The sequence below is a fragment of the Crinia signifera genome, chromosome 4 (genome assembly GCF_055691185.1).
Source record: "Crinia signifera chromosome 4, ASM5569118v1, whole genome shotgun sequence".
Lineage (NCBI taxonomy): Eukaryota > Metazoa > Chordata > Amphibia > Anura > Myobatrachidae > Crinia > Crinia signifera.
Window position 1 is genome coordinate 204,544,468 of NC_139220.1, and position 18,307 is coordinate 204,562,774.

The 18,307-nt window shown below is 42.3% G+C and overlaps 1 protein-coding gene across 3 annotated transcripts in view; it reads right to left on the bottom strand.

The window, feature by feature from the left end:
- Nucleotides 1–3,077: 3,077 nt before the first annotated feature.
- The window catches only part of TLN2 (talin 2), a 237,705-nt gene continuing 222,475 nt past the window's right edge, over nucleotides 3,078–18,307 (bottom strand). For 2 of the 3 annotated variants that reach the window (XM_083183519.1, XM_083183521.1), the window contains 9 exons: nucleotides 16,848–17,033; nucleotides 16,654–16,761; nucleotides 16,398–16,503; nucleotides 12,473–12,597; nucleotides 11,805–11,930; nucleotides 5,719–5,781; nucleotides 4,950–5,132; nucleotides 4,490–4,615; nucleotides 3,078–3,702 (listed from right to left, as the gene is read on the bottom strand). In XM_083183519.1, the coding sequence (XP_083039645.1) occupies nucleotides 3,574–3,702; nucleotides 4,490–4,615; nucleotides 4,950–5,132; nucleotides 5,719–5,781; nucleotides 11,805–11,930; nucleotides 12,473–12,597; nucleotides 16,398–16,503; nucleotides 16,654–16,761; nucleotides 16,848–17,033 (1,152 nt within the window). In that variant the 3' untranslated portion in view covers nucleotides 3,078–3,573. The remainder of the gene's footprint in view (nucleotides 3,703–4,489; nucleotides 4,616–4,949; nucleotides 5,133–5,718; nucleotides 5,782–11,804; nucleotides 11,931–12,472; nucleotides 12,598–16,397; nucleotides 16,504–16,653; nucleotides 16,762–16,847; nucleotides 17,034–18,307) is intronic. The other variant, XM_083183520.1, reaches the window with a different exon arrangement.

An 18,307-nucleotide genomic window follows, 5' to 3' on the forward strand; every position in this document is an offset into this window, starting at 1 on the left:
CATTTGTAAGTTACATCCATCTTGTATAGGTGATTTGTAGCCACACAGCATTCAAAGAAGCGGTGTTTTCCACTTGTGTCTTGAAAATGCTTAGATCAAAAGTAGAACAACGTGTTAAATAAAAATGTTTGGTGGACTCTTTCCATATGCTAATCAAGGCCAAATTGCATGTCACGTGTAAGTGACACAAAAGAGTAAAGGTGACTATACACGCTGCAAGAATTGCATGCGTTATGGGCTAGATCGCAACACATACATTTTGCAAGCAATGTGGGTGCAATGCGATCCAAAAGCAGTACAAAATGTATGTGCAGCACATACTTTTTGTACTGTGCAATGGGATGCCTGCGGGAGTGCGCATCCCATCGCAAATGAAAATGTGATTTTTTTTCCCGAAAATTGGTGGAACTGGACTTCAGCTCAAACTTTGCTTCAGGAGCTTAACATGAGTTTGTTCTAAGATGTTTCCACGGCTTCTTACTGCTGAGAACAAGGAAAATCTCATGCAAAATTGTGCTGACATTTAGGAACAGATTCAAGCAGATACCCATTTTTCAGATAAAGTTATTACCGGTTATGAAACATGGATCTTCCTGGATGATTAGTAGGAGCCAAAATGCCAGTCCATACACCGGAAAACACCACGAAAGCTATGTTAACTGTTTTGTTTGATATCAAGTGAATTACTTTGGCAGATTGAAACCAGAAGGCGCAATAGTGAATCAGAATTACTTCAAAAAAGTTCTAGTAACATTGTATTAAAGAAATAGGAAAAAAATTGGGGAAATAGTTTCCTCCTCTACCAGGACAAAACACCAGCCCACACATCCCTCTTTATGAAGCTTTTAGTCAGAAAAAAACAACATATTGTAGTTCTAGAGCCTCCATATTTGCCAGACCTAGCACCATGCGACTTCTTTCTTTTCAAATACTCAGTGGGAACCCGTTTTGTATCAGTCACTGAGATAGAAGAGAAAATGATGGAGCGGACAAGACAGCTGACAAAAAATGAGCTACAGCACGGCTCTGACTATAGGAAAGTAAGAGCGCAGACGAGAATTACGGCAGTGTGTGAATGCAAAATAAGAATTCAGCAGTGTATGGATGCAGATTATAGTATCAGTCTCGTTATTTAATAGCCACACATCTGACAAGTAGTTTGCCACATAATCCATTGGAATGGTGCTTCCTTGGTTGTACACTGCCTTCATGTGGCCATCTCTGAAACTACATGTCTCACAGTAAAAGATGATAAAACCGAATATAAAACACAATCACATACAGTAAAATGTTTTACAAACATAGTTCTTTGTAAACCAATTTACAGTGCAACACATTCATTAATGGTGGTGAAAATGCACTTTATAAGATCATAAATTGTTACCTGTTGTAGGAAGCGATTTAAAATGGTATTTATGGGGTTTATTGTGAGAAGAGAAATTACGTAGCAACTTAGCATTACAGAATCAAATGCAGTACTAGGCCTTGTGTAGGGATAACTCTTACTATAAAGCTGCCAAGGCACTTGTTAGATAAGACCCAATCCCCCAAAGCTGCTGACAGCTGTAACACGTCCTCCACACTGACACCTAAAACACGCACATTGCATCTAAGCTTCTCATGCTCTGCTCCACTGGAAAATAATTCACATACAGGATATTCAGAAAATGGGGAAAACTGCAGATTTTTCACAGCTCTTATGTGACGGTGCAGCATACCTATTGCAGGGTATTTTGTCCCATATTTGATAATTATGACTAAACTAATTAAAAGCCCATCAAAATGACGGCTTCTTTAATGTACTTTCAGCTTGAGCGGTGACTGTTTTTAGCCTAGAAACTCTCCACCCAACCCCCAGACCCCATCTACTTCTACCTACAATCTGTCCTTCCAGCTCCCTCTCTCCATATCCAGCAAGTTAGAAACAGACCAGTATCCCTGCAAACATTGCTTTCACTTTCTGTTATGACATCTTTTAGCACACAAAGGAGTAATTTGGCCTGTCAAGTGGCCTCTAGTGGTCATATAAGTGAGCAGTAGTTAGCTATATCTATCTATAGATAGATATAGATAGTCAAGTATTTTTATTAGGGTGTAATTCTTATCGGTCTGTCTATGACAATAACCTCCTTCATTACGTATGCATGACTGGTGCATTTTATCCATGTACTTCACTAGCCTTTAGTTAATATACATTTTCTATTTTACTATCTGTATCCCACTAATCTGATAAATTATAGTCTATAAAATCAGAAAAAAGGTATTGCCCAGCCTATACAAGCCGGGGCTGCTCTATGTCTAGGGAATACATATCCAGGATACTGCGAGCAACACAGCAGTGATAGTAAAATGTTCAACTAGATAGATGAACACAGGTAGAAGATAGAGGTATGCACCGTATGCAGTGATGCAGCTCATCAGTCAATGGTAAAATCGCCTGTCCACAGTTTTACAAAAGATCACTACTAAATGATATACAGTACAGAAGTCATTTATAGCTAAAGTCTTATGGTGTGTATACAAGGTGCGATTTTGGCTACTGATGTTGACGATATGGTCAAAATCGCATTGCAAGTTAGCCAAAATCATTTTGTTCAGCTGCATGTGATAACAATGCACGGGCGGTATTGCAAATAGAAATATACTGTGCAGCAGAGTCAATTTCTACTATATCGTAACGAGGGCCACGTTGCACAGTGCACCATTCATCATCCGACGGGTCCCTGCGTATCAATATCAATGCCCGCTGATCTCACTATTTGTACACACCATAAGTGAACATAATGCAACCAACTAAAACTGGTTGCTAAGAACACATTGCTGGTAGAATGGTGGGAATAAGATCAACAGAAGAAGTTTATGAATATGTTTTACACAATCACGCTCATCCTCTAAATAAATTGGTGTCAGCCAATATATGTGAATTGTACATTTTATCAACCTACATTAAATTATTAGTCTAGTACATACTGTATGGTAGGATTAATATCCTAGAGAGAGAGAGAGAGAGAGAGAGAGAGAGAGAGAGAGAGAGAGAGAGAGAGAGAGCAACCCAAAGAGACGGAGAGAGCCAGAGACCAAGTTAATATCATTGCTTCATTACAAGTGCCTTTATTTTCCAGGAGGTTTTGTGTATATTGAGTAACGGTACATAATTGTTCCAGTGACCAAATAAAACTTCCAACAGACTAGAAAAAAAAAAGATTTAACCCCTTCGATGTTTAGCTCTGCATTGCAGGCACCTGTGACATTAGTGGTTACATGAAAAGGGAGACAATCTTTAAAAGCACACATGTTGTTGCAGGACGGTCTGTTTCCCATGTCACAGTCTCTCAGACCCCTGCATCTGTGTATATCTTTATATATATACTTTATTTATATAATAGGGCACATCCACCTTGGGAAATAATACTGTTTCGTCTTCAGTCTGAAAATCACACTCCATCTCTCCGTGTTATAGTGGTTTTAGTATCCAGTGGGTGACAGAGGGACGGATCCAGCTACAGTCATTTGTTTTGTCCCTGCTTGCTGTAGAGCAGACTTAGGTTCCAGGTACCAGGCCATGCTAGAACACTAGCTTTCCTCCTCCCTCAGGGCAGATGGTAGGAATTTATACTGTTGTTGGCGAATTTGGGCCAGCTTTTTACGGGCTTCTTCTAGCTCTCTCTCTTTCTTTAGCATTTCTTCCTGAGCTGCAATAATCTGTATGGAAAAGACCATCCATTACTGAAGTGTAACATGATGTGTTTCTGTAATTTAACCCTTTGAGCTGCGCAAAATATCCGCTAAATTTGGCAACATCTCTGAGATTTATGAAAAATATCCGCTAAAATATGCCAGCTTTGCTCACATTTGTTATATAAATTCAAATAAAAAATGTGTACAAAAATAAAAAAGATTATATTTCCTATATAAGGTAAATATTCCAAGTCATGACAAACACAAATGTTTGCTTGGAAATTTTTACCTCAATTTTGACAAATTCACTTGGCACTCAAAGAGATAACCGGTATTCGGACACAAATATTACACCAGGAATAGGCCATTGAGCCTGGAAAGCATTGCAAAGTCTAAAAGTGCCCATACACTGCCTGCGACGTCTCGCAGCAGTGTACGGACACCCGACGGAGTGCGAGCTGCCGGGTCCCTCCCGGCGGCAGGGACACATGTGATCCATTGTGATGGATCGCATGCGTCCCTGCTTCCCGCCCCAGAACGGGTGGTCGGACGGCCAGCCGGTCCGACCACCTAGTCGGGTCCGATGCGCACGGGACCGCGTATCGTACCCAACTGCATGTCAGGGAGAGGCGATTTGATCCGATTTAATGGGCCGATTGGTCGCAATCGGCCGAAATTGGCCCAAATCGTCTCGATGTATGGGGGCCTTTACAGTACAACCCATACACAACAGTCAGAAAACAATTTGCACTTATGAGATATAGTATGTGAATGTAGAGCATGCATGACTTTGAGGCCACTGTAAACTTACCTGGGCAATCCCACCCACAAACTTCGTCTTCACGACAACATCATCATCCTCAGCTTTACTGAAGGCAGCTTTCTGGGCTGCTCTTACCAGGTTATCCGAGGCTCTCTTCACAGCATTGCCAGCAGCCTGTGCAAGAGACAGAAGTCAGGTATGGAAAGAAAAAGAATATAAAGAGAGAACAGAAAGGGTAGAAAGTGTAAAAGCAGGAGAAAGGATTACAGGACAGGAGGCAAAAGTAAAAGAGTCGGTAGCAAATTTAAAATCTAGAACCAAAACATAAAAAGATGAAATGAATGGACTTCCTCAATTCCATTGTGAGCGTTGCCGTCTGCTACACCAGAAGTATTTTCTATTTCATCATTTACCTAGCTATGGTCATATTGCTAGAATTACTGTTCACTGAGGCCACATTATATGTGATACGGAGAACTGTAATCCCATGTAGTTTTGAGCACACTACCTGAAGTCTTCTCATGGCTTCCGAGTCTTGGTCAGCTTTCACCTTGCAGGCAACCAGAAGTTGGGCAGTGGAGGCTGCTACTTGCTTGGCAGAGGAGATGAGTTTCTCCTCACTGGCGTGGCCCTGCACTGAGGCGTTGGCCGATTCGCACAGGTTGCTTGTTGCCGCGGCCACCATCCTGGCCTAAAAGAATTCAAGAGTGGCCAAATGACCAGAAACAGGAAAAAAAAATCTCTGCAGTGTAAGACTGCAGCCCATGAGCTAACTAGTGTAGTGTCTGAGGGTTTAATGGACTACAGACTAGCTAGAATGTAATCTAGGTGTATGACTGCCCGGTCTTGCTTGTGTTACATAGCACAAAGCATACAATCTAAATTGAATTTTGCATAACAGGCAAGGACAGGGGTTTGAGCAGGCCTGCAATGGCCAGCGACTATCCTCATTGGCTGTGATGCTAAGCATTGTGGATGGTATGACTGGTCTTAATGGTGGTTGCATCAATGTTAAATTTAGTGGATGGCATATTGGTTAGTGGGCAAATGTAATACTTAGTTAATGGTGGTAAAAAGAATGGATATCTAACGTTAATGGTAAGTTAAGTGGTAGTGTTAGGTAAAAGCTTTACAAATATGACATTTTTAGAAGTTTAGAAACGCATATAAACTGGAATAGGCAATGTATAAAAGTATACAACCAATCCCATAAAGGGTGATAATGATAAATCAATAGGCCAGAGGGTGCTTATGAAGGAAATGAAAACATTACTTACAGCAGAAATGAGTCCCTGGGACCATTGACCATCATCAGCTGCATTAGCAGCAATTGCTCCAACCTGCAAGAACACTTCAGTTAGAAAGGAGAACCCACAAGATCTACACTGAAAAATAATCACAACACAAACAGTGAAACGTTTCTATTAAGGCAAGCTTGATCCTTCACTATAAAATAAAGAAACAGTGCAGTTGCCTCAAACAGTATAAAAATATAAAAATTTCAAAGGAGAAATAACGGCTACTTACAGAGTACAATGGGGCAGATGTATTAAGCTTTAACAAGAGATAAATGCAAGTGTGATAAGGAGAGATAAACCTCCAGCCAATCACCTGCTAACTGCCATGTTACAGGCTGTGTTTGAAAAAAGTCAGTAAGCAGGTGATTGGCTGGACGTTTATCTCTCCTTATCACTCTTGCATTTATCGGTACTTGTTTCCTAGCACGGTGCCTGTCCTGGGTCATCGCATACCTTAACTTAAGGTATGCGATTCGACCGACGCGATTTAACATTGAATGCATTGTATTCAATGTTAAATTCCTATGTAAAATCGGGTCCATTGCATGCCATTATAATTGCATACAATGCGACCGATGCAATGGACCCGATTTTACATAGGGAACAATGTTAAATGGCCCAATGGACCTGATTTTTGATTGTATACCCACCCTGATGGGTAATTTGTATGCAAAAATTCCCCACATTGTTAACGCCACCCCACGATGAACGCCAACCCGAAGCGTGGCGAGCGTAGCGAGCCCGTGAGGGGTGGCGGTACGCGTCCTCCGACCTTTTCATACCCCCACTATCCACGTCGGCGAGCGTATAGTGTGGCGAGTGCAGCGAGCCACCGAGTTTGAAGCGCGGCGAGCGCAGCGAGCCCTGCTTAATACCTGTGAAGTAATGTGCGTGCCCTTGCCACGCTTCAGGCTTGGTGGCTCACTGCGCTCGCCACACTATATAAAATCAACTCCGCGCCGACGTTGATAGTGGGGGTATGAAAAGGTCGGAGGACGCGTACCGCTGCGCTCGCCACGCTTTGGGTTGGCGTTCATCGTGGGGTGGCGTTAACAATGAGGGGGCATTTCCCCCATCAGGGTGGGGATACAATGAAAATTGGGGTCTGGGGGGCATTTAACATTGGGGCCAATGTAAAATCGGGTCTCAGGGACCATTTTACATTGGTTCCAATGTAAAAATCACGTCGATCGCATCGCATGCGATTTGGTTGCATGCGATGGACACGATTTTTTAGGACCCGATGGATAAAATTATTATCGCTGGCACCGTGCTAGGAAACAAGTACCCATTTATCTCTTATTAAGGTTTATTACATCTGCCCCAAAATCCTTACAAATCAAACAGTAGAAAGCTTAATTTGAGTTATGTTAAGTGGTAAGATAACTCCGCTACACTATTTATGACTCCAATATCTTGCTGCTCTGATGTCCTCGAAGATTAGATCTCATGTTAATGCTTGTGTAAACCATTATTCTTAATTATAGCACTACTGTATTATTATTGGTTGAATTGTATGTTAGCCTGGAGCTTGATGCTTCAATAAAAGCATTTGACACAAAAAAAATAAAAGATAACTCATACTTTGTAACCATACAAAGCAGTTTGTGTGAGGGTATATATGTGCTCAGTGTGGAAGCAGGGTAAAGACATAGGGCAGTATTCAATGAGGCTGATTCGCCATGTTTTATGGCGATTTTGTTCTATTTTCATGCTGTAAGGCGATGTTTTTGACTAAAACGGTGAATCATCCTATTCAATGACCAGATGGCGAATACATTTCAAGGTTTTTATCGCCATGATTCACCGAGTAGCAATCGCTATCTTTTTATGGTGAAGTGGAATGTGAACTTTTAAAATAAAGTGTTTTGTTTTTTACATTTGTTGTAAAAAAATCAGGAATTTTATTCTGAGGAGGGGCATGCTATTTTTTTTCATGTGCTGTAAGCACATGAATATATATTTAATAAAAAAATAAAATAAATATATATATTTTTTTTTTACACAGAGCAACCAGTAGGGGGCCGGGAGCGGAGCCGCTCATTAGATATTCATATATTCACTGCACCCGATCATTACATATGCACGATCGGGTGTAGTGAATACCCGGTCCCATGTTGGCTATCCCGGGGGGCAGCCTGTGCTGCCTGGCTCCCGGGGAGCCCACCTCCCCCCCACAAACGTTCTGGGGCAGGCAGGAAGACTTCCATCTCCCTGCCTGCCGCCGTCCTCAGGCTCCCTGCGGCATCGCCGCAGGAGTTAAAATTCGCCGGTCAGGGGCAGTGAGCCTGACTCGTTGAATACTGGAGCCGGCGAGGCTCCGGAACGCGGCGGGCAGTGGCGAATGTGCAGCGAATCCTAAACAGGATTCGCTGCACATCGTCAAAATTCTCATTGAATACTGCTCACAGGGTTGTCAGGCCCAAACAGTTAAGCAAACAAGAAAAGTGGTATCTAGCTAGAAATGTTAGAAAGCAGGAACCGAATTTGGGTGAATATAATACATGACTGTAAAGCATAATATATTTATATTGTTTTTATTTGTTTTTATTTTTCTTATTATTAAGGTGCCCATACACGGTCCGTTAAACGGATCCGTTTGGGTCTTAATTAGCATGCATCGTATCGGATCGCATGCCTAGTGCATGCCTAGTGCATGCAATGCGATCCGATACGATGTTTAGCTAGTACAAAAAGTATGTGCAGCACATACTTTTTGTACCGTACTATGTGATGCGCGGGAGCGCGCATCGCATAGTACAAAACGGACGGTCCGGGAACGGACCGTCTATGGGTACCTTATGACCTATTTTAATAAAGTGTGATTTATAGTACCTGTTGCATTATCCATTTTGGGCGCAGATCCCACTTTTCTTATTTATAATATATGTGCTTAGTGCACCTAAATTCTGTGTAAGGTCATTCCCACACATTGGACATTACCAAGATGGATTAGATGGCGATATGGAAATGACAGCAGTCTGTCACAGTTTAGAAGGCCATAACTACTATAGCTGACATTTAACACCATATAACCCAGTCTGTTTAGAGAGTCCTTTAATTGGAATCCACAACGCTTTCAACTTAAGGTAGTATTTCATACTCGTGCCAACACTGAGCAGATTGTCAAAGTCACTGCCAGCCAGGGATTTCCCTGGTATTCGGTCGTGTAGCCCTTTCCTGGACACCATCCAGCTAAGGATAAAGCTGTGGGTTACCAAATACTAAGAAGGGATTAACCCATTTCAAACTTACGCACTACGAATGACAAGGTCAGGGTGGAAGCCATTTTTACACCTTATCAAATCTCATTGTCATTCTGTTGCTGCCAAACATCACTGGTGATGTTATATTGGCAAGCAGATGCAACATGTACATAAGATACCACTACTTGGCTTGTAGGAGAGGACAAGACATGATCACATTTATGAAATAGATTCTACTGCATAAAATGTAGTACAGCGTATGCTTAAGGCCGGGATTCCAGCGTAGCATTCATTCATTTTCCAGAACTTAAAATCCTATGTGCCATCTATATTTAAAAGGTTCAATAGAATTATATTTTCAAAGATCGAATACGGTTTTTAATTATTATTTTTTTTTTTTACTTTTATATACATCTACTGTACTACATTCCCTCCCTTTCCTGGCACCACATAATGCTTCATGTAAAGTGATCTTCCCTTTACTTGTTAGGCTTTATTTATGCACAGAGCAGCAATCCTCTGAAATCACGCTGCTCCCCCCACCCCAAGCAATGATCCTCCCACTAGTCAAAATGTGCTCCTGGAGCTGGTCAAAACCTGGGGTACTTGTTTCCTAGCACGGCCACAACGATCATGATCGTGGGCATCGTGAGGAAAAATCAGGGCCATCGCAAGCACTAAAAAATCGGGTGCGATGGTCGCGACGCGATGCCCGCGATTTCCCCATAGGGAACAATGTTAAATGCCTCAATTTAGCTGCGATGCCCCCGATTTCCCATAGGAAACAATGCTAAATGGGTCAATTTACCCAAATCATCATAGGGAACAATGTTAAATGGGCCATAAACCCCCCAAAACACCCCTGAACAGTGAAATGTCCCCCCAAAAGTATTTTACGCCACCCCACGATCAACGCGAACCCGAAGCGTGGCGAGCGCAGCGAGCCCGCGAGGGGCGGCGGTACGCGTCCTCCGACCTTTTCATACCCCCACTATCCACGTCGGCGTGGAGTTGAGAATAGAATAGTGTGGCGAGCGTAGCGAGCCCGAAGCGTGGCGAGCGCAGCGAGCCCCGCGGATACCTGTGAAGCCCGCGAAGGGACGCGTTTACCTGTGAAGGTATCCGCGTCCCCTCGCCACGCTTCGGGCTCGGTGGCTCGCCACACTATTCTATTCTCAACTCCACGCCGACGTGGATAGTGGGGGTATGAAAAGGTCGGAGGACGCGTACCGCCGCCCCACGCGGGCTCGCTGCGCTCGCCATGCTGCACTCGCCACGCTTCGGGTTCGCGTTGATCGTGGGGTGGCGTAAAGTACTTTTGGGGGGACATTTCACTGTTCTGGGGTGTTTTTGGGGCTTTCTGGCCCATTTACCATTGTTCCCTATGATGATTTGGTGAAATTGAGGTATTTAACATTGTTCCCTATGAGAAATCGGGGGCATCGCGGGTACATTGAGCCATTTAACATTGTTTCCTATGGGGAAATCGTGGGCATCGTGTCTGGACCATTTAAGGCTTTTTTAGCCGCATACGACGCGACCGACGCGATTTTGACTATTTTCAATGCATTTCAATGGGAAAATCGGGGGCATCGCGTCGGTCGCGTCGTATACCACTAAAAATGACACACGATGCCCGCGATTGTGGCCGTGCTAGGAAACAAGTACCAAACCTGGAAAGCTATTTCCAGCCTGTTGTATGAGAGCTAAAGGTATACTGACGTACCTACCTACCATTGGGCCTTCCGCATCCCAGATACTTTAAAGACCTCCTGCATTCCCCACAAAGATACTTACTCCATTCTTTAGTAGAAAATACATGGGGTTGATTAAATTCAGTGCACTGCGAAGCGAGCCAGGAGGGAGCTGCCAGAGCTATTCAAATCAGCATGCCGTTATGTTCGAGAATATCGGTACTTTTGGGTATTTAGTGGTAAGAACCGATATTCTCAGACTTAAGTGCCCTGCCGTAATCCTGTTTGCTCTGCGCTAGGGCACAAGAAAGCACCGCTGACTAGTTGGGTTGGATTTCTGTTCGCACCCCTTGAGGGATGCGAGCAGAAATCCATTAGTCTAGGCTTAACAGTGTGCTGATTTGAATAACTCCTGGGAGTTCCCTCTCAGCTGTATTCACAGCATGGAAAGTTGAATCAACCGCACTGTGTTTACCCTAAGAGAAACCATTGGGTGAAACAGTTATTCCAGTTTTTGTAGGAGAAGCGGATATGATCCTTTGATCTTTTCTGATCCAGAAATCACAATTTTTTCTTATTCAGAGAGTTTCCTAAAGGAAACCACAAAATCCTCCTGTTTAACACTGATCTCAGGGATTCCATGAACATCAAGGATGCATGAAAGCCTGTGCTGGGAGGGGCCATAGTGCCTCCTGAAATTGACTGCTCATCCCCATCGCTTTCAGTATCAGGCTGAGCTTCACATATCTAGGCTGTGCTGATTGTGAATATTAGGTCCAGCAGGGTAACAATTCTAGGTTACCATCTAGATCTAATTACTTGGTGTGCCTACAACTGGAACACACACCAAAAATAATTCCCCCTGGAGAGAAGCGTGCAAGCTGCTCACTCAACAGTTATAATTTTAGATTTTAATGGCATGAGCTCTGTCTTAGGTTTACAACGAAGATGACCTTTAACTTAAAAAAAACAACAACATTTATTTGCATTCCTTAATTTGCACTAAGAGTGATTAGCATCCCCTCTTAATTAGTTGTGTGGGTTCTATTTGTGCTTTCAAGTAATTCAATACAGTTTATGTTGCATGTTGAGCAAAAAAAAAAAATTCAATAGATTAAAATGCTAGAAGCCAGAGAAGTATACTCTCCCCCACTGCCCCTCTCACCTTGCCTTGCGCCACCAGCTCTCTCTGTGCTGCTGAGGCAGATTTCACTAGCGCACTTGTGGCAGCTGCAATGGACTTTGCTGCTTCCAGAATCTGTTCCTCGAAGTCCAGCGTCTCATCTGCCTGCTAAATACAAAGAGAGTGATATAAAAAGGACTGTTCCATAAATTGTCAGTTCTATAATAACATGAGAAAGGTACACATCCTGCTGTCGCTCTACTCCTCAGCACAGCCCTGGAGCACACGCAGGACACTGTAGAAATATGTTTGATATATAGTTGAATGAATTAACAACCTAATATATCAAACATATCAGACAGAGGCTGCAGGAGAGGGTTCTTGGAACGATTCCACTGACAGAATGGGACATGGAGCGAATGCAGCTCACCATCAGAACATCCCCTAATTCTGTATTCAGTTTACATGTATTACACTTAATCCGCAGAACTGTTAGTATAACTACATCCTGCCTCTAACAGAAACTTTATCAAGAGCAGACAGGCAGGAACAGGGGCTAAAGGCATTCACGTTATGGATAGCTTTGTTTTTGTTTTTTTTTAGCATTTTCACAAAATGAGACATTGGTACATGAAAAGAGGGCAGGGTTATGGATGATGTCAGATGACAGATTGTGCAAATTTAGGGTGGTGGAAGAATTGCATACTTACCCTTGGTTTGGCCCGTGGTCTGAGCTGTTCCAGTTTCTTAGCTGCTGCCTCAATAGAAGCTGCAGCCCCAAGCAGCTCTGTCTCCGCAATAACTGTGGGATCTTCAGGATCTATCCATTCCGTGTCTGGAATCACAATAAGAATGGGAAATGGGCAAGAGATTTTACAATAGTACAATAGAGACTAATACCTTATACGACTGTATGTATGTATTATCCCTTGGGAGAGCACTAGATACAAACATGGTGTCTTACCAACCATATTCAGACCAATAAACATACTAACAGCTAAAAAAGGAGCAATATGGAAGACAACTGTGCTCCATAATATAAATTGGTATTATTTTTGGCCACACCCTTTTCACATGAAGCCACTCCTCTATATTTTTGGCTTGAGCACCCACCAACAAAAACATAAATTGGAACCTATGCTCTACACTATGCCCTCTGCCCTGACTAGCCAGTGTTGACTAACTTAGCCCCAAGGACAGGACATAGCAAATGAGAAGAAGATATACACACACATACTTCCTGAGCACTTAGTTGAGAAACAACCTCCATAAACAGATGGAAACATCACTGATGGTGTCTAGTGGCTCTCATGGAAGGAACTTAAGGATGTATTTTTATTTTGCCATTCATCTATGGGGAATACTGGTAACATTCCAGAAAAACTCTTCTCCCAAAACTAGTGTCCATAGTGGCGACAGTGACAAACTTTTAAAGATTTTCACAAAATTATATAAAGAGGCAAGGTAGCTGATTTGCAAAGGTTTTGGGCGAAATGCTCTGAAACACCAAAAAGGTCCCACCAACCTAGTCAAATAAGCCTTCACTGAATTACACCGTTTGCCAAATTATAAGCCTGGTCTATAACTGCCATGATCCATTGGATAAAGGTCTGTTTTTTAGGCTGCCACACCTATGGGCATCACAGAGCACAATCAGGATGCCTTTGTGACCAACATAAGACTGGATACATAAGACCATCCAAGTCAGCACTACATTGAAACAGCATAGGGAGGCTCCAGAATTTTGTAGGACCTTGTATGGACAGGATAGTAGACTATTTCCTGATTGAAGTGGTTACAAGACACCACCTTACCAAGCATGCTTCCTGTCCGTGGTATTAGATAGGGAGTTCTAAAGGAGGGAATTCTTGTATCGGATGGCAATCTGAATTTGATGCTCCAGCCCAAGGTACAATAGATGACTCATCCTTCTCACAGCTATTCTTCTAGAGTCTAGACCTTGTCATGTGCATCAGATGCACATTACATTAGCACCAAATGGTTGCTGCTTGGCAGCATCAACATCGCACTGATATTCTCCTCTACCCATAATTCTACTCCAATCTGGGCTACTTCTTAATTAGTCATTGGTTCTTACATCTGACACCTATGCAAGTGGCATCTGAATAAGCTTGGCCTTACAGATGTCTACTGCAGACCTTAGCTAGACCAACCCTTTAGTAATTGTTTAGACCTTAATGATTCCCCTGATATTACGGCCTGGGATACCCCCAAGTGTATAATTTGGGGGAAGTTGACGCAGTTGAATTGCTATCTTAAGAAGGTAAAAGAAAGGCAGCAAGACCAAGTACTGGAGTGTTTTTTTTCCTAGAGTTATTGTAAGCTTGAGCAGAGCTTACTTAATGATGGGGTGGAACAGAATTTTCACCACTGACTCCAGTAATCACTGTTTTCAGTGGGACAACAAACCTGGTAAGTTTCTGACCTGGCCTTACAAGCTCAGAGGGTAGTGTCCTGCATTGAGGAGATTAAATGTTTGGATGGCAAAGACTACAGGTTAAACTCAGATATAGCTAGTGTTCCATTCCTACTATATGGAACCATAATCTTTCTGCACTGAAAACTCCTTCAGAATTATCCCATTTTCAGGAAACTGGCTTGATTTCCCATTCCTCTATAGAAGATGCCTTAAAGACCACGTCTATTGGTAAGAGTGCAAGCCTAGAGAGGTCTACAGGTTTCCTTTATATAAAAAACAAAACAAAAACAAAACACAACAAATAGAGCTTTATGTGTGAGTTATTGGCCAATTTCACACAAACACAATATCAAACTATTTGACAAGCTAATTGCGAACAGGCTTAAGACCTTCCTCTCTGCAATAATCAACTCTGACCAGGTAGGCCTTGTCCCAGGCGATGAGGCACATGCCAACACACCCATGATCCCTGGCAGTTTTTTAATCAACCGATTCAGAAAAGGTGTTCAATAGAATTGTATTTTTATGAAACTGCTAATGGGGCTGGGGACCTACCTCCTTCCATAGAATTGTATCCAGTATCTGGTCAATAGGTTGAGAATGTCTATGTTGAGTGTCGATAGATCAACATTGACAAGGTCCACGTGGCAATGGTTGATGTGATTTTTCTTTCTTTTTTAGCTTTTTCATACTTTACAATCTACGTAGTGTGATTCGGAATGGTAAAGTGTGCCGAGCGCAGCAAAGCACCCTGTCTGAAGCATGGCGAGCGAACACGATACACTAATTCGAGGTCCACGTGATGAAGTCTACGAAATAAGCCTTCAAAAAATATTTCTACTTTCATGCTGACCATTTTTCCATGTCAGCATTTGTCGGTCATCTTGGGCATGTCAACCATTTGCAGTAGACCTATTGACTGCCGACCCTTTAGAACATAACCATTTTTGTCACTAAATTAATAAATAAAGCTGTTTACAGCGCTTTGAGGAGTGACCCTTAGCAGCCTGCACTAGTGGGAGACAGTCTTGGTCCCCATAGCAATAATAGAGACAAACAAGTGTGCTGGCGCTTTGTGGTTTTGGCATTCAATGTCTATGGGTTTTGTGGAAATGGGCTAAAGTTAATGAAACTGGGAGCAATAACTGTAGACTGGTTGTTGTGACAACACCCAGCCTACAGTTATTGCTCCCAATTTGTTTAAACCACAAGGGTTGGTTTAGATGGTCTTACACTGCTGATGAAGCTCCGATACACAGGGCAACTGCTTTTATGTTGTCCAGAGGAAGACTTGTTGGGGGGGGGGGGGGGGGGGGGGGGGGGGGGGGACACAAGGATGGGGAGGTACCCCAGAGGCACAAAATGTATCCACTTGTGACCATGCCTCATACTCACGCCTCAGAAGTAAACACATTTGTGAGCCACTAAATGTCGCTCTGGCACAATATAAACTGTCTCTCAGTGTTAATGTTGGGGAGCCCCTTACCGGAAGGCCTACCACACCAGGACACTAACAAGAGGCTCTCAGTCTGAGTATCGGTAGCTTGATCAACTCCACAGCGCCCGGACTGCTGGAGCAACTCCCATAGAGGGAGCTGGCAAAACCAGGCAGATAATAAACACTACAAATATAATGGTGAATACACCATTCCTTCATTAAAGTGGAACATTTTTTCCAATAAATGTTCAAGAAAAAAAACATTTGAACCAAAGTTACACAGACTGACGTTAACTTTTTACAATAGTATCACTTCTGTTACTTTATGCACAACAACGTGTAAGATCTACAGATATGTCCTATTATATCATTGCTGTTATGCGCATAGTTGGGTGCGTACAATTGCACAGTCTCGTCTACAACAGACCCCCATGCGAACACCCCCTGCTCGCCTCCATCCCACCCCCCTGTGCAAAGGCGTCCGCACAGCAGCCCTACACCTACATATATACAAATATGCGCAAACATCAGTCCCTGATTCAAATATGCCGGGGAGTAATCAGACCCATGGTTCTTAATGTAATATTGCACAGCTGAGACATTACACCCTCTGAAACTAATGGGGATATCTGTTGTAAGTATGTCACTTACAACCATTTCCTCCAACACAAGTTATCTTCTGTAGGACATTTAGCAGAATGACATGCAGATTTCCCATCATTGTGTAAGGGTAAAATCTCATACAAAGAAGTCCCACCTTTCATGGTCTCCGTGGTCTGAATCAGTTCCGTCACAGCTGACGCAATACGCTTGGAATAGCCTGACAGCTGATGCTTCCCTTCTGGGGTGGGTTTCTGCAGAATCTAAATGTATACATGCATATGTCATAGAAGTAAAAGAACACAGGGTATGTAACAGATGTCCTATAAATGTTAGCAATAGTAACATTATATGTTGCACTCATTTGCATTGCTAATACAGATCACACTGTTTATACATTAATATGTGCTCACAGATAAGACATGTTCCAGCATTTCCACGTATCCCAGTGTACATTCTGCCCCATATTTTAGTGCTCGCTCCCTTGTTTCTGTGCCGATGTCTGGATGGTGCACAGCTTGCTACAGAAAGAGTATACACAGACCTATTAGAATGTTACAGAAACATTGAATGCTGTTAATTAGGCCTGGTACTGAGGTATGAATACCTTGCATGCTGTCAACATTTCGGAGACTGCTTTGCGGCTCAGGTTGGCAGTAGCAATGACATCTTCCTGTCGGCAAGAATTGCCAGCTGCCACCGCTTTTGCTGTTGCCGTAGTAATTCCTTTGGTCATGCGAATTGATTCTTCAGGAGATGTAGTCTTTTCAGGAACCTCCTTGGACTGGAAAACCTGAAACACATTTGTAAAGTTATTTACAGTAAAAACAAAGTTATCTGGCTCCCAGAGTAAAATCTGTATAAAAGAATAAAAAGCCAAAATATAGGGGAAAATACCACATACATTATAGTTCCATCAGGTTTCATTCCAGCATAGTTAGTAAACGGTCACATGTTTATTTCAAAGGAATCAAACTTCCTTTATGCATGTGTACTTATACATCTAGCCTCAATATGCAATACAGAGTGCAAAACACTTGCACAGTCAGGGATTTGTAGGAGTATAGTCAGGTATATGATTAACCAATCATATCAACAGTGGCAAAAAGTATATGGTCAAAAGGAAAAGTCAACTAAAATTGCAGATAGTAGAGTATATGAGTAATGTGTTAAAATCTCTAATCAGTGTCCCACGGCACTTTCCTAGTTGTCAGAATTCATCTCTCAATAATTTCAGATTTAAAGCCTTAGAAAAAAAAAATACAAGATGAAAGGGGGGGGGGGGGGTGACCTTTTGAAAAAAATGGCAAAGCAAGAAACTTGGATCATTAAGCTTAATACCGTGACCCCATATGGTCTTCATAATTTGCCATCTTTAGATTGTTTTGCCTTTTTTGTTATCTCCCTGTTCTTTTGCATTGTAATGTGGGTGCCAGTTAGTTACTTCGGTAGCCCTAGAATGCAGATCCTGTGAAACATGTCATTGTTGGAAGGAAGCATCCCTACCATTGTCTTAGAAGGGCCTTTTTTTGGTAGACTGTTATGGTACATGGTTACTTTGATAATATTTATTTTATTATGATAATATATCATCTAGTTTGATACTTTTGTGACTAAAAATTATTTTATTTAACAATAGAGTAATGTATTTTTATATAAATGTCTTTTATATTTTATTTAGTTGTGTATACAGAGACAACCTCATATGATCATTTGTTAGGTCATTTTGCTCAATTTAAATGGCCTGGCTATATATTAACCTGGGTCAATCTGGGTCAATGGAGGACACAAACTCTGATAAAGTCATCCTATGATAAAACGAGTTTGGGTGGAACTAACAAACGCTGATGTAGACAGTGATGTCATCAAACCCGGAAACAAGGCGTGGGAGACAGCATGGATGGCACCGATTGCTATGGACATTGGAATCCTGTGTTATGCTAAGTGCTTTTTGTTATATTTACTGTATCACATATACGTATGCACGTCTTTATTCCTTTGAAGCAAAAGTGTATTTTCAAACTTCCTTCTCTATTGTCCTCCACCTTTGTGATACAAAATACAGAA